Raw genomic sequence first — 16684 nt, 5'->3', positions numbered from 1 at the left:
AGGGCCCATGAGCCTTTATCTACGCCCCTGCGGTCATGTGAATCTATCCTTATACTACAGGTTCCTCTCTCAAAAGGGAGAGGGAAATATGCACGCATCTGCCACTCGGGGGACAGTTCAGACAAACTCATACACATAAGGCTAGGTTCACATCACGCTTTTGCCCCATATTTAACATATACATTTGTACCAAAAAAAAAAAGGATACAAAAGCATAGTACCGTACTCTTTTCCATCCTGCAGAAGCCTGGAAAAATGCATACGTTAACGTATACTTTATTTTTTGGAATGGTGGCTGTCATCTAATGTGTTTGGCCCCATAACATAAGCAATATTCCGACACGCTGATCCGTCATTGATACAGTTCAGTGTTTTTTATCCACATTTTAGACTTTTTTTTGCCGATCCTAGCTTTTCTATCTGTGTGCACTACAATGCTTTCATCTGATTCTACCATTGTTCATCAGTTTTTGAATAACACCGGTGTAGTATTATGGCACCAACAGCTTCTTACTTACCTGTCTCACACTGGTCGCCTGTATATCTTGGGTGACATTGGCACACTGCAATCCCATTGTAAACATGGCAGACTCCTCCATTCCAACATTCCTTGCCAGTGCAGGGCGATACCTCTAGGATAAAAACAACAGGCAGGAACTAAACTGCCATAAATCCCTTTAATGTCAGAAATGTATGGATCAACACTACTGTACTGTTGGCTGTACAAGTGGTAAAGCATCGTTAGAACATAGAGGGGAGTACAGAAAGATGGCAGACCTAACTGATCAGGCGAACCTCTGCCTACAGGTGACTGACACCCTTTCAGCTTTTATTATTTTACTCTGTTTCATTTTGTAATGTTTTAACCTGTCCTTGTATCAGTAAGCATGGCCTTTTTTAGGCATTTGTTGTAAATTTGATATTCTTCTCATTGGTTTGACATTTTTTCACTGTAATCCATAATTTAAGCAACAATGGGGCAATACAAAGTCTTGCTTAACATTGACCACACACTTCAGATACCCTTTGACTGAATGCTTGGTTGGCCAACAGCTATTCCTCTTGTCACCCCCATATACATGTTCTAACAGACAAGTCTAGAAGGGGCTCATCTCCCCTGAGAACAAAACGACTGGACATGTTGAAATCCAACAGCCCAATCTCTCTTTTCCCAAAATATCTGGCTTTGGGGTAGCTACACGTTAGATGATTGGTCCCCAACCTTTCGTACCCCGAGAGTCACGTTTGGCACTGAGAGATGGTTGTGAGCCACATTTAATGTGACCATTATGCATGTATCTATAAAGATTACTAGGACCTGTGCACAATACTCTTTGGGCATTGAAGAGTGACCTCAGCAACTGTCCCACCCGGCATGCAGCACAATCCATCCAAGCCCAATGTCCGATTGTGTGGAAGGGAGAGGCGTTAGACCCCTATTAAATAGGCATTTTCTTTACTGTGTGGTGAGGAACCATGATTCTGCATGTCCTCCTTAAAGGGGGTTGGCTGCTTTACAAATCAATTTGTCAAATGAGTCAGAAACCTGATTATTGTCAACTTACTATCTTTTTTATAGGTTCTGCACAATTTTTACACTTTCTGAAGCCCTGCTCCCTATTAGCAAAGGTTTTTGTCTTAACTGCACGCCACTCGTGTCATTCACCGAAGTTTCCTCTCTGTTTACACAGCTCCTAGACATGCAGGCAACCAGCGCAGGGACAGTAGGGGGAATTTATCTTTGAGCCATTTTTAGAGCCAACACCAGAAATTAGTTGGAAGGGAAAAAGAAGTATAAAGGAAGGACTTCTCCTTCCTACTGGATCCATTTCAGATGCTTTGGCTCAAAAACCTGTATCAAGAACTGCCACAAAAAGCTGGGTGTGAACCAGTTCTGAAATTACCTGTCTCGCACAATGGTCCAGTAAAGTCTGTCGGACATATACAGGAGAAAGATCTGGGTCTATCCACACAGGTGCCTCCATTCTGACATGGCTGAGAGAAGCATCTTCCCATATCTGGAAGACAAGGTGGACATATACTTACATGAACATGTAAGACGTGTAGATTCTTTTTTTCATTTAAGTACCATGTAGTGCTGTGTAAGGTCATACATAACAAAATATTATCAATCTATAGAAAAGACACAATCTGTTACCGATATGACAGTGTTTCCCGGTGAAGCCACTTAGACAGGAACATGTGTAAGAAGGGTTCCCAGTGACACAGTCATCAATACATCTGCCACCATTGCGGCAGGGGCGCAGAGTCCAGCAAACAGAGGCTGAAAAATAAGAATAAACAATCCTATGTAAATATAACATATTCCTTAATTTTCCATCTCCATCACAAGGCAGTCATCCAGAAACACTAGATCTAAAATCCATTTGCACATAAATATGTATATGTCAGGATTCGGGGGTGTCACGACCATGTTTATGGCCGTGACTCCTTGGGAGCCGCATACAGTCGCCCGCGGTTTGGTTTGTTGTGTCAACCGCTGCTGGGGGCACTTTGCTGTCTGCCTCAGGTGCGGTTGCCGCGGACAACAGGTATGTGTGCGGTTGCCTTGGAGTTGTGTGCGTGTATGTATGCACTTTGAATGTCTGCTGTGCACTCTGTTTTATGTTTGGTGTGCACTCTGACATTTTCCCTTCATCTGTGGCTGCCCGTGGCAACGTTTGGTGTTAGTACATGTGGTGGCAGTGTCTCGGCCTTTTGGCCGGCTCCCAGGACACGTTTGCCACACATGTCGTTGCCAACGGTAACAGCTGCAGTAAGTATTTGTGCGTATTTCCCTTTATGTGGTCTCACTACACTTCCTGGTGTTGGAAGGGTTAATTCCCTTCTGTGTGTGTGAACACTGGGTGTGTCTGTGTCGGTGTGACTACTTGGGCCTTCAAAGCCTCAGTGTTGATCTCCAGTCTGAGGGGTACTTCAGCCATGACTAGCTGGAGTAGCCTCCTGCGTTATTCCTCCTGCCATATCCATAGGCTGTTTATGTTCTTTTCTCTTTGCAGCTTGGCTAGTGAGACTCCTGTTCCTCCGTGCCTAGGAAGAACAGGTCGTCTTACCCTGCTCCTTGTTCCAGGGCAATACTGAGGGCTACCAGGGACCCCAAGGCATCCGGTGTATGAGCCCTCCCACCTTCAGGGTTGGCTCATATGGTTAGGAGTCAGGGTCAAGTTAGGGACGCGATAGGAGGTGACCTGCTCCCTAATTCTGTCGTCCTGGCCAAGCAGCGCTTAACATCTTCTGGCATCGTACGGCTGAGGGTTTTCCCCATCCTCAGCCGTGACAGGGGGGTACTATATCTCATTATGGAGAGTGTCTAATTGGCGTGTGAAGTCTTAAAGACCAGGCAATGCTCCTCTGGAATTCTGTGAAGAAGGGATGCAAATCAGCTCTTTGGAAGCTCTGCCTCTAATTGCACTAGCTGTAAAGTAGCTAAGCCAGAATCTCATCTGCAGACAGCTGTTTCAGGGTGATTGCCCCTCATCAGTGCAGAGCAGAGAGTACTGGCTTACATATGTGATAGGCCTAGGTCAGGATTTAGCGGATACTATATCTCCTTATGGAGAGTGCCTAATTGCAGTGGAGACAGATTGGTCTATATAGGAGCTGCATACACAAGACCTTAGGAGATTTTTAATGACAACTATTTCCAAAGCTGCTTCTGAACAATATAAAAATGGTTGCATGACATTTTCATTTCTGTACAGTTGAATGATGATCATTAAAAGGGGGATTCCAGCCAAATAAGTAAGGGTTGCAGTGGAATACAAATGGTGTGAAAAAATAACAGAGCCTCTACTCACCTCACTGTTTCCCTGACTCTGCTGTTCTCATGGTGCCTGGTTCCATGCTGCGCTTCACTTCCTGCTGATGTCTCGACACAGCAGGAAATGGCTGGGAATGCTGCTTAGTCAATCACTGGCTGAGGCGGGTCATTGTTGAAGCCAATTACTGGCTGAGGCGGGTCATTGTTGCACCCAATTACTGGCTGAGGCGGGTCATTGTTGCACCCAATCACTGGCTGAGGCAGGTCATTGTTGCAGCCAATCACTGGCTGAGGCAGGTCATTGTTGCAGCCAATCACTGGCTGAGGCAGGTCAATGTTGCAGCCCAGCGGCTCAGCAGCATTCACAGCCATTTGCTGCTGCACCAGAGGACAGGAGCAGGAATTGGAGCACATCGTGGACTTGGGCACCATCAGATCAGCAATGATAGGGGATCAGCAAGGTAAGTATAAACTCTTTTCTTTCTTACACCATTTGTATCCCAGTGCAACCCTTTTTACCCTTCTAACCAAATATCAATCATTTTCTTACTGGATATTACACCAGGATTAAGGCCATTCATAAATCGCCAGTTCCCTTCAAGAATTGCTCTTTGTGTGTCCAGGAAGATTGCTATCTACCAGCTAGTAGAAAAATGAGAATTTATACCTCAATGTGAGCTCTCCGATTCTACAATGCCAGCGGAGAAAGGGCACTTTGTTTCTAATATGTATATTTGTTTTTTATTGAATTTGAAGTCAAATATCTAACAGAAGCTTGGTTCCTTGGCACAGGCGGGCATCAATATTTACTTACTGGTGGATTCCAGCGCTCCCAACAATGGAACACAACATTCCATTTCAATGGGCAGTAATGTGTTGCCCAGATGTGTTGGCATTTTAAGGATTAGCACGGTTTTAACCTGGAATGACACCGCTGTTCTGGGGCTGTATAAGGCTTTCTCTATTCTACTTTGCAGCTAATAAATTGTTAGAATGTAGCTCAGTTCCGTGTCGGCCATTTTAATCTGCCTGGAAGTTGCACTTCCTGAAGGGTTTATTTAAAGTGGGAGAATATAATTTACAGTTACCCACAGTTATAAAATGTTGTTTTTAAAATATAAATGTCAAAATGAAATAATGCGAAGCTTAGCATATTATAGAATTTCGTCCAGAAGAGTGCAGGCAATTCCAATGTATTTATTAACTTAAATCACCCTCAGTATTTCCCCTCCAAAATAAATAAATCACCAGTAAATATAAGCCGCTGAGTTCTCCTTTTCTCCCATATTGTTCAAAAAGCCATTTTGTTCGATCTGTGTATGGGAAACTTGAGTGATGTCCAATATAGCCTCGACTCATGATCTGCTGCCAGCTCTCCTGACGTGTCTGGTTTGTAAATACGTGCATTCCTCATAATATAACTATTCCGGATCATCTTTTCTTAGAATTCTGTGCTGTGCCTCGTATTCCTATTAGAATTGTATGAATAAATTGACAACTGGGTGTTACCAGTTTAGGGTGTGTCCCTACACACGCTTACACTGTCCAATCAGTGCTGAGAGTGTCTGACTGTGGTTGGGAAACGGCCCTTTAACAGGGGGAATGGAAACAGTCAGTTGTCAGTTTGTTCATACATTTCTAGTTGGAATAATAAAGGAACAGCACAACACAGACTTCTAAGAAACAATGCTCCAGAATTACATGGGGAAGTATTTCATAAAACAGGAGAGGGGACAGGTGCTTTTTATGGCTTAGGTTGTCACCTAGCATTACTCACACCTGAATAAAAACTAGGTTATCGCAATTCTCAACCCTAGAAAAGCTGGGTCACACCCACTAAGGCCTCATGCACACAACTGGATATATTTTGCAGTCCGCAAATTACAGATATGCAAAATACGCATACTGTCTGTGTTAAATCGGAATCTTTTGCAGACCACAGACCCATTGAAGTCACGGGGTCCACAAAAAAACACACACAAAAAAAGCAGACATCGCAGACTGCAAAAAGGATACGGATACATGTGCATGAGCCTAAGACAGATGCAATACCGTAATGGTTTTCACCCAGCTTTCCCTGAAACAGAACTGAAGAGGATATCAGAAAACGAAAACTCTAGGACTCTAGGTGTTTGGTTATTCTTAAGGGGGAAAACTCTAGTAGAATCAGAAAATAAATTAAGGACCATTCCAAAAAGCCCAGGAATGTAATGTATTGTCACCAGGTAACAGAAGCAGACAACCAGTACAAACATCCCTATCCGAAGATAGGCTGAGACATGGCTCGCATCCTCTGCTCTGCGGCCACCTACTTGCGTTGCTGCATCCCCCGACCTGCACATGGTTGTTGTCAATTCGAAAAACCCAACGTCCAGGTGTTCCTACATTAGTGGTGTTTGCAATCTCTGCAATGTCATCCGTGCGAGAGCCGGGAATATTAAAATACCTCCAGCCATCTCCTGCATTGAAGCCTGCCTAGGAGACAAAGAGGAGACAATTATGAGACACCAGAAAGAATTGCGTGCAAAATAAAATGGACTCTCCGCTTAGAAATCCTGACTTCTCCTAGACCAGTGATGGTGAACCTTTTAGAGACTGAGTGGCCCAAACTGCAACCAAATACCCACTTATTTACCGCAAAGTGCCAACACGGCAATTTACCCTGAATACCAATATAGTATATCTTCCATGTACTTTATCATTTAGCTATAATAGCTTAATAGCCTACATTCAGTGTGCTGCCAGTGCTGTTCATAGTGCGTCCTGTGCTGATGAATGGCAGGAAAAGTATAAAGCATATTGGTACGCCATAGACTTTTTCCAAGGCGCGGGTGCCCACAGAGAGGGCTCTGAGTGCCGCCTCTGGCACCCGTGCCATAGGTTCGCCATCACTGTCCTAGACCGTTGCGTCGCATTCTGCGCCTAATTTAGGTGTACATCAGCTTGATAAGTGACCCCCTATGTGACTACACAAATAACAATGCATGTGCGGGGGTATGCTGATTAAATACCGTACCTGCGCAGCAATGCCACCTCTACCCAAGCTGTCACCTCCGCTGCTTGCATGTCGACCGGTGGTCCACTGGATGATCTCATAGTTGAAGATGGTGAAGGATCGAAGTCCATCTGTAATCAAGACAATCTGGAAGGTGTTTACCTGTAAAATCAGAATATCAGGGTTCATATATGGCTTATCTGAGGTTGCAATCACAGCAGTTGGCAGGATGGAAAACATCAAATGTAAAAATTCCAGCATCCTCCACCCTTAGCATCGCCCTTTCAGGGTGACTTATAATATGGAACCTGGACTGGACATTTATTACATAACCAACTCACCGGTGAACTGGCATCTCCGCCATAGAAAGTGACTCTGTGCCAAGTGGCAATGAAGACCCAGGTGGCACTGAAGTTCTGTAACTCAGGAAAGTAAGTGTGTACATCCTGGTTGGCACGTCTCAAGATTCTGGGGTCCTCAGTCTCCCGATAGAATACATCCCCTCCTCTGCGGTTATCCACATCAGCCCAATATGCTGCCACAACTCTCCGGTCGCCAGAAATAGGAAATGCCACAGGAGTAAACTGGGACACCTCACGAAGGAAGGACACAACCCCATTATTATTTACCTGAAAGACAAAAGCAAACACATTCCCACTATAGACAGGGGCATACACTTTATACACAGGCACAGCCGACAAAATAATAATCTATATTTATATAGCACCGACATATTCTGCAGTGCTTTACAATCAGAGGGTTCCTGTACAGAGTCCTAAATTACACAGCAGCAAACAAGTCAACAATTAAAACAAGAGGAATGAGGAGCCTGCTCGCAAGAGCTTACAATCTAAGAGGAGGTAGGGGTGACACAGAAGGTAGAAAGTTCTTGTTTTGTACAATGGCCCGGCCATCCGTCAGCAGATTTGCACCTATGACACTGGCTGACCTGTTCCATGTGCACTTGGCAGCGGAAGGCATCTGTGTTGGTTCCATATTATAAGTGATAACCAGCATGGGTTTACCAAGGACAGAAGTTGTCAGACTAACCTGATTTGTTTTTATGAGGAGGTGAGTAGTAGCCTGGACAGAGGGGCGGCTGTGGATGTAGTGTTTCTGGATTTTGCAAAGGCTTTTGATACTGTCCCTCATAGACACTTAATAAGTAAAGTAAAGTCTATTGGCTTGGAAAGTATAGTTTGTAATTGGATTGAAAACTGGCTGAAGGACCGTGTCCAGAGAGTTGTGGTCAATGATTCCTATTCAGAATGGTCCCAGGTTATAAGTGGTGTACCCCAAGGTTCAGTGGTGGGCCCTTTATTAAATTAATTTATTAATGATATCGAGGACGTGATTAATAGCACCATATCTATTTTTGCAGATGACTCTAAGCTGTGTAGTACTGTATAGTCTATGGAAGATGTCCATAAACTACAAGGTGACTTGAACACTCTGAGTGATTGGGCTTAAACTTGGCAAATGAGGTTCAATGTGGACAAATGTAAAGTTATGCATCTTGGTAGTAATAATCTCTGTGCTTCATATGTCCTAGGCGATGTAGTACTAGGAGAGTCACTTATAGAGAAGGATTTGGGTGTCCTTGTGGATGGCAGATTAAATTGTAGTATACAATTTTAATCAGCTGCTTCTAAGGCCACCAGGATATTGTCATGCATTAAACAAGGCATGGACTCGCGGGGCAGGGATGTAATACTACCACTTTGCAAAGCGCTGGTGCAGCCTCATCTGGAATACGCAGTCCAGTTCTGGGCACCAGTACATAGAAAGGATGCACTGCAGCTAGAAAAAGTACAGAGGAGAGCAACTAAAATGATAAGGGGAATGGAGGGTCTTCGTTATGAAGAAAGATTAAAATAATTAAATTTATTTAGTCTTGAGAAGAGACGTCTAAGAAACAAAAAAATACGTCTAAAAATACGGCGAAAAGCTGTTCCATGTAAAATGTGCTCAAAAGACAAGGGGGCACTGCCTCCGACTGGAGAAGAAAAAGTTCAGTCTCCAGAAGCGTCAAAGCTTCTTTACTGTGAGAACTGTGAATCTGTGGAATAGACTTCCTCAGGACGTGGTCACAGCAGGAACAGTGGACAGTTTCATAAAGGGTTTAGACAAATTCTTAAAAGTAAAAAACATAAATGCTTATGAAAACGTGTAGAAATCTTAGTCTCACTTCCTTCTGGGATTCGTGCCCCCACCTATCCCTTGGTTGAACTTGATGGACGTTTGTCTTTTTTCAACCGTATTAACTATGTAACTATGTAATATCAAGTAAATAATGTAAAAATTCAGGACATTCAATACCTCTATTACACGCGAAAAAAAACAGGTCCTCTGAGACCAAAGCACGTAATATTCCAGGAACTCTCTAAGAACCTCATGATACTGACTAAGGACCTACAGGCCTATACTACACTGGATAATGCCATTAGTCTTGAGGCAAACAACTGTCTTGTATGGTGGCAGCACGGAAGATGTCAAACCTAGCTTGTACAAACATACAACTAACGAGCAAAAGGGTAACAATGTTTTGAACTTTAGACTTTCAGGCTCGATATCTCACCATCCACTACAGCTTTGAGTGCGAGTCTACCATCATTTTATAGACAATCATCTTGGCTATCTCATACATAAATTAGACTTGCAACTATTTAGCATATGATTAGTTATGCAAATTCTTGTTGTGTAACTGCATTGTTACTGTTTTGCTCCTGGTGGTGGAACAATGTTTTTCTTCTTGTATACTACAAATTACAACCTGTTCTCACATTCCCTTATAGCTCAGGGTGATATTAGCTTGATTGCCAAGCGAAAGGTCACTGGTTTGAATCCAGGAGCAGCCATGTAGAAGATTTCCCAAGAAAAGAGAAACAGCATCATCCAGCTCATCGATAGCGGTATCTCGGCCAAGAAAATTGCCAAACTGCATCATATGAGTGCAGGTTGTGCGGGCTGAACCCCCCGCATCATATGAGTGCCATGACTGTTGGAAGAATATGAAACAAGGTCTGTCCATCCATTTTAAAGCCAAGAGGTGGAGACCCAGGCAAAATATCAGAGTCAACAAGTTGGCTCATCTCAAGGTCTATGAGTTCCAGAGCGACAAACATGGCAGTGGAGGTGGCTAGTATGCTTCGTAATAGTGAGATCACAGATGTCCATGCAAGCACTGGGCACTGTGCATTACACAAGTCTGGAATGGTGACCCCAAAAAAGGTGAAGAAGCCTTGATTTCAATATCGTCATATGAAGCGTCGGCTCATGAAGCCTGATTATATGGGATTGTTTCACAGCTAAAGGCATTGGATACTTCACCAGGATCAATGGTGGTCTCAATGCTGAGCTATATGTGAGTATCCGACAAGATGAGGTACTTCATACACTCGAGTACAATGGGTATGAAAAGGACAACATAGCTGGACAATGAACCAAAGCATATGTTGAGATTTGTGAAGAAATGGTTCAATGACAATGAAGTAGAGGTGCTGGATTGGCCCCCAGGTCTCAACCAGATCGAACACTTGTGGGTAGAGTTGAAGAAAAAGCTCTATTCGTACCCAAGTGAGTCGACCAGTATACACCAACATTGGGAACGTGTAGAAGAGACCTAGGAACAGATTTCGGTTGAGACATGCTTGAATCTGATCAAGAGTATGCCCAGAAGGATTCAGGCAGTGTTGAAAGCCAAAAGTTGGATTTATAAAATAATACAAATTAGAATTTTAGGAGCAAAACAATAATAATGCAGTTACATGAGAAGAATCTGTGTAACTAAGCACATGCTAAAAAGTTGCAAGTCCAATTTATGTATGAGATAGCCATAATAATTGTCTATAAAATGATGGTAGTCTCACTTTCAAACCTGTAGTGGATGGTGAGATATGGAGCCTGAAAGTCAAAAGTTCAAAACATTGTTACCCTTTTACTCGTCAGTGTATCAAGGTATATGTGAACTGTAACAGGGTCTTGAAGCAACAACCAAGCCCTTACCCAAAATGTAATGCTGGCCATAAGCATTATATCAAAGTCAGAGGCTTTGCCAAGCTTTCCGGTGTACAGAGGGGTGTCTTGGAGGCATCAACGATTTAACCTTGACCATATTTTTTGGAACTTATTTTAGGGTCACATACACAATCATTTAAAACCAGATATCGAACATATTCTTGTTTTCTGTATTGAGTTAAGTGAGGTTACATCTTGTCCTCCTTGGGAGAGTTCTGCGTGGATAATGTAATCCAGTCATCTCCTGAACTTATGGGAACAGTTCTTTATTGAGCAGGGCAGTCCGACAACACCACCCTTAGTACATACCAAATCACACATCATTTCGGTGCTCACAATTCATTTTTGAGATAACTCCATTAGCAAGCGGCATGACCAGAACTTTTTTTTTTGTAATGGGAAGAAGCGATTAATAAGTCACAGATATCTGTACAGTCAGCGCGATCCCCCCTCCTTTTATCTGAATAAACAAATATTATATACCATGCCGTCTCTATCATATAAACAATTTAATCTTTACTCATTCCTGCTGACCTTGATTAACCATTCCCAGATTTCGGCGGCTCTGACACCATGGGGTTACATGAGGTCGGCCTCAGACAGCTAACATTAATATTTACATGATGCCCCAGTACACTCATTGTGCTTCCCTTAGGCATGGTCTGCTTATTCCCACTCACATTGGTGGGAAAGCTCGCTCTTTAAAAGGTACAGACTCAGCAAGAAGATTGCTCTTGTTTATGTTAAAAAGTACCTTTTGCTCCCCTTCCCCCATACAGCTGCATGTATTTAAGGGAGATCTGAATCTATCATCTGACAGTAATAGAAGTCAGCGTTTTGGGACATTATCAGTGACATACTGGAGAGCGATCTCACCATAAAAAGTGCAGTCCAGCGTAAAAAAACTAAAATCAATTCAAAGTGAGACCTGTCCAAACAATGAGATACTGAAAAGTCGAAGAGTGCAGGTCAACAAGCAGAGAAAAAGTGTCCTCATCTGCAGGTCCTCTCAGTTCATGGAGTGGAAGAGGTCATTATTTAGCCATTTCCATGAAAACGCTTCCATGAATTATTCCTGCCTTATGAATATTGGCTGTACAATAGGCTCCAGTGTCTTAAAGGGGGAAATCCCTTTCCATATGAGTTGAGGTGGATGATATAGAGGGGGCTTTCCTCCTGCTCGCAACAAAAAGTTTCCAAGGTCACCTGCACACGACCGTATTTTTGGCATTTTTTGCAGATTGCACACGGACCCATTCATTTCTATGGGTCCACACACACAAAAAAGCACAGCACACAGCGATTTGTGGAATGCAAAATGGATACGGTCATGTGCAAGAGGCTTAAAAGCCCCATTACACCGGCTGACATGGCAGGCAATTATTGTGAAGGAACTGTTTGTTCCTGATAATTGCCTATTTGTCACAGGAAGTGAGAGCTGCATTTACATATAGCAATTATCTCCTGTGTATGGGGACTACTGATCACTTCTGTGATCACTCATCCCCTTAAAGAATGGTTGTTTCTGGGCAGCAGATCACTGTTTACACAGCACATACACTGCATTAGCTATGCTTTCATGCTCATTCATTAGCAGGACCTTTACAAAGGGCAATTATCGGGAAGGAGAGCCCCTAGGAACACCACTTTCTAATAATTGTCCCAGTCCATGTAAAGGGGCCTTAACTAATGGAACCTTTACACTGACTGTTTAATCGAGCAGGCGAATGTCAGCCAGGAAGCGTTCCTTCCTGGCAATTGCCTGCTCGTCAGTGGTGGAGACAGCTGCATTTACATGCAGCGATCTCCTCCACGATATGGGGAGGAGAGATCACTAATGCCATCGCTCGGCCCCATACAGACTCCATGTTTTCTGGCAGCAGAGGCTGTTTAGATGTGATCTGCCACTGGCAAATGATGATTTAGGTGACCACATGAAAGAAAGCGCTCCAGTGTGCACCACCACCTTCTCACGGCTCACCCTAGGCCAGTAGAGTCACAGCCATCAGTCACGTGGCCTACGAGCAGCTCAGCTCCCTTTAAGTGAATGGTGCTGAGTGGCACCTAGACCACATGACCACTGGCCTAAGCCATGTGACTGATGATCATGACGTCACTGGCCTAGGGTAAGCAATAAGAAGGCTGTGGCCGACACAATAGTGCTGGGGCCTTCTTTAACAGCTGATTAGCAGGTCCCAGGTGTCGGACACCCACCGATCAGATACTGATGACCTATCCAGAAGTCACAAAGAGTCAGATAACCCTTTTAAGCTAGCCACACATTTCATGGCATTGTTATTGGAGAGTACTCTTACTAAATATTATGCCCAGGGTCTCTACCAACCTTGATCTAACTCGAGAGAACTGAATGTCACGTCACTAGGAAAACTGACAAACCTACAGAAGTATATAAATACTTAGATGTGAATATTCGTTGCTCTTTATATACACTTTTGGCCTACTTCACACTTCAGTGATTTGGTAGGTGTTCCGTCAAGGATTGTGAGCCAAAACCAGGATTGGAGCCTCCACTGACATACGGTATAATAGAAAGATTTCCTCCTGTTCTGTGTTGTTGACCGACACCTGGTTTTGGTACACAATCACTGATAGAAATAACTGACCAAAACCACTTAAAATGTGGCGGTCATTCTTTTTTTTTGTAATGTGTAGGGGCAGTGATACTGACCATTTTTGTAATATACTTTAATTACTGAAATCGTAAATTTCTATTTTGTGCATTAGCAACGCTCCCTGTCTTCTGCTTACTTCAGGGCTCATGCACACAGTCTGTTTTAGGTTCGGAAATTGCAGATTTGCAAAACATGGATAACAGCTGTGTGCGCTTCGCATTTTGCGTAACAGAACCTCTTGCCCTCTGTAGAACTGTCCTATTCTTGCCCGTAAACAGAAGCATGAATGCGGACAGGACATGGTGTGCTGTCCGCATCTTTTGCAGCCCCACTGAAGTGAATGGGTCCGTATCCGATCAGAAAAAATGTGAATTCGGATGTGGACAAAATCGTGTGCCTGAGCCCTTACTATGGAGATGCTGCTGCCCTCACTGTCTATTTTAGTGAAGCAAACAGCAGACAGGGAGTGCTGCTAATGCACAAATAGGCCACTTTACAGCTATTTTTCTAATAGAAATGTATGATTTCAGAGTGAACTAGGCCTTAGGCGTAGTGGTCATTTCAACCAGAGTCAGACTTGCCCACCAGAGTACCAGCAGATCCTTCAGTGGACCCAGGCTCTGATACCATAGTGGACCCCAATGGTCCAGGAGAAAAAAAAAACATTTGGAGCTGCCTTTGCAGCCAACCACTTGCCACTAGGGTCTACTTCTTTGATTGAAAATCTATTAGACTTTCTTGATGACATAGGGGGTTGGGCCCCAAGAATAATTTCCTCTGGTGGGGCTAATACTCAGATTTTAGCTGTATATTTAGGAGCTGGAAGGTTTTCCAAGAACTGATCTCAGTGGGTGTTATTTTATGTAGTACAGTTCCTCGTGAACATCAAAGGATTGCCATGCTCTTGAGTTATGTGAAGAACATGTTTCTCTAGCGGAGAGGAGGAACCCTTAACACTATGTACATATGGAAGCAACTCGGTATTGAAGTCTTATTATTTTACAGGATGATGGATGATCCCGAGTCCATATTTTTAGAAAAATCATGGATCCATGGCTTCCAGGACGTGAGCTAAAGATGGGCTTGAGAGTAATTGAATGAGGGACATTGTTTGTACTCCTTTTTAATACATTCTATTACTTAGAGGAAATTTGAGTAGAAAGCATAATAACAATCTACCTACAAATAGAAATCTTTTAAAGCGTATCTGAATTACTAGTGACTCATTCATTCACATAAAATAGTCCTTTTAAGCCTGCAAGCAAACTACTGGCACAACAAAATACACTTAATGAACTCTTTATTTGGAGGTGCTGCCCTCCAACACAAGCTGTTCACTGGTGGTCTTGCTGCTGGAAGCCCCTAAAATGTTATATATATGCATGCATTCTCCGCAGCGTAAGAAAAACTCCACTGGACTGGACCAGGTCTATCGCGTCCTCTGTGTTCAATCGACACGTCCAAAGCAGAACGCAGCACTTGGGTTTGGCTTCAGCTAATAGTGAAGCGTCCAATGCTCTGGCCTCCTGCTATTAGCTCAAACAATAGAGAGAAAGCCCCCTAATGAGGCCATTTTACAGTCAGCAACAAATCACTCATTAGTCAGTGGGTCAGATATCTTCCCTGTCAAAGTTGTGATTACTCAGCAGCAGATATAATATCTGGCAGAGCACTGACCTTCCACACATGGAGGTCTGAAGCTCATCTCTAAACATCTAAATGTTAGCTGTCTCACCAGGGTTTAGTCATAGGATGCAGAGCAGAAAAGTAAAAGCTATATAAAATCCACTTTAAAAAGCACCAGTCAGCTCTCCTGGTGCTTCATTCACATAGTCAGTGTTCGATCAGTCATTTCCATCAGTGATTTTGAGCCAAAACCAGGATTGGAGCCTCCACAGACATAAGGTAGAAGGGAAGGATCTGCACCTTCTGCAAGTTCTGTGTTTAGAGCCACACTTGGTGTTTTTTTTCTCAAAATCACAGATGGAAATCACTGACCGAACACTGACGTGTGAATGTCTGTTTTAGAAAAATATATATTTTTCTGTGGAATAACCATTCTGTAGCATTTTTTCTTATGAGCCTGCATTGTGCCATTCCTCTGTTATTCTTTCTGGAAATGTATTTGTGACTTGACAACTGAGTGCTACCATACTTTGTCAACAGGGTACGACTCTACGCACTCTTAGGTTGTCCAGTCAGTGTCAGACTGTGCAGGGGGAATAATAACGTCCAGCTGTCAATTTATTCAAAGATTTCTAGAAAGAATGACAGAGGAACGGCACAATACAGAGTATAAGGCTGCCCAAGAAGCAAGCGTGCATGTGCTCTTAGTAAACTGCTGCCTGACACCTCTAGCGGTGGCTTACCTCCTAAAAAATAAAGGATTAGGCATGCTGAAGTTCAATATACTCGACCCATCATTCCCCCCCCAACATCTGGCAATGGAGGCAAATCAGGGTGCCCCCTTGTCCATTAGATGGCACCCTGATTCGCCTTCATTGGCACTTTTTCCTATAGTGTACAAGCACGACCACCGCTGATGAGTTTGCAGGGTGGTCGTAACCATAGAAACAAGCAGTGTATAATGTGATAAAAAATTTTTATCAAGCCAGCAAAAGAGGCAATATGGAAAATCACAATACATTAGTAAGTGCCTTGTACTAACTTTCTCTACATTGGCTGAAGGGACACAACCCCTTTAACTCGAATGCAGAAAAATATCTGCAGAGAAACCCTGCAAAATCTGCACAAAACAATTTCCAGTGGATTTCCCTAATTATATTATGGAGTGAAATCTGTGGAGTTTCCATGAGAATTTCACAACAAATTGGTCATACAGCAAATTCAAATCTGCTAGTATTTGGGGTCAGCAAGCCGTGATAACAGTTGTGAAGCGCTGCGGAATATGTCAGCGCTATATAAGTAAGTACACTAAGTAAATACAGTAAATGTCCAGACAGCAGTATCCATGTGAACAGCTGGTACCAGGGAAGCAGCACAAACCCCTGTGGATGCTGAATTCTTGGTGGGATACTGACTTTATTAGCAACCCACATAAAAAGTTACATGTAGAACAAAGTCATTTCAATTCTGAATTCTTTGCGTGTAAACCGCACGGCCCACTCACACACGGAAAACAAATGTGATTTATAACAATGCAACTAAACATAGACACAAACCTACTATACCGCAGTACTGAGGAACAGGGGGGCAGCTACAAACCACACTGAGGGAAACATAAGGAGGTTCCTCTAT

General features: G+C 43.2%; 1 protein-coding gene across 4 annotated transcripts in view; it reads right to left on the bottom strand.

Moving 5' to 3' along the window:
* Positions 1-16684, bottom strand: part of SNED1 (sushi, nidogen and EGF like domains 1) — a 149209-nt gene that overhangs the window by 88937 nt on the left and 43588 nt on the right. For 3 of the 4 annotated variants that reach the window (XM_044290710.1, XM_044290709.1, XM_044290711.1), the window contains exons 2-7: positions 7118-7405; positions 6798-6938; positions 6094-6256; positions 2159-2284; positions 1905-2018; positions 519-632 (exon numbers count right to left, since the gene is read on the bottom strand). In XM_044290710.1, coding sequence (XP_044146645.1) covers positions 519-632; positions 1905-2018; positions 2159-2284; positions 6094-6256; positions 6798-6938; positions 7118-7405 — 946 coding nt within the window. Of the gene's footprint in view, positions 1-518; positions 633-1904; positions 2019-2158; positions 2285-6093; positions 6257-6797; positions 6939-7117; positions 7406-16684 lie in introns of those variants that run through there. The other variant, XM_044290712.1, reaches the window with a different exon arrangement.

The sequence above is a fragment of the Bufo gargarizans genome, chromosome 4, assembly GCF_014858855.1.
Source record: "Bufo gargarizans isolate SCDJY-AF-19 chromosome 4, ASM1485885v1, whole genome shotgun sequence".
NCBI classification, from domain to species: domain Eukaryota; kingdom Metazoa; phylum Chordata; class Amphibia; order Anura; family Bufonidae; genus Bufo; species Bufo gargarizans.
The sequence above is the reverse complement of the archived record's forward strand: the minus strand, read 5'-3'. Positions and strand labels throughout refer to the sequence as shown.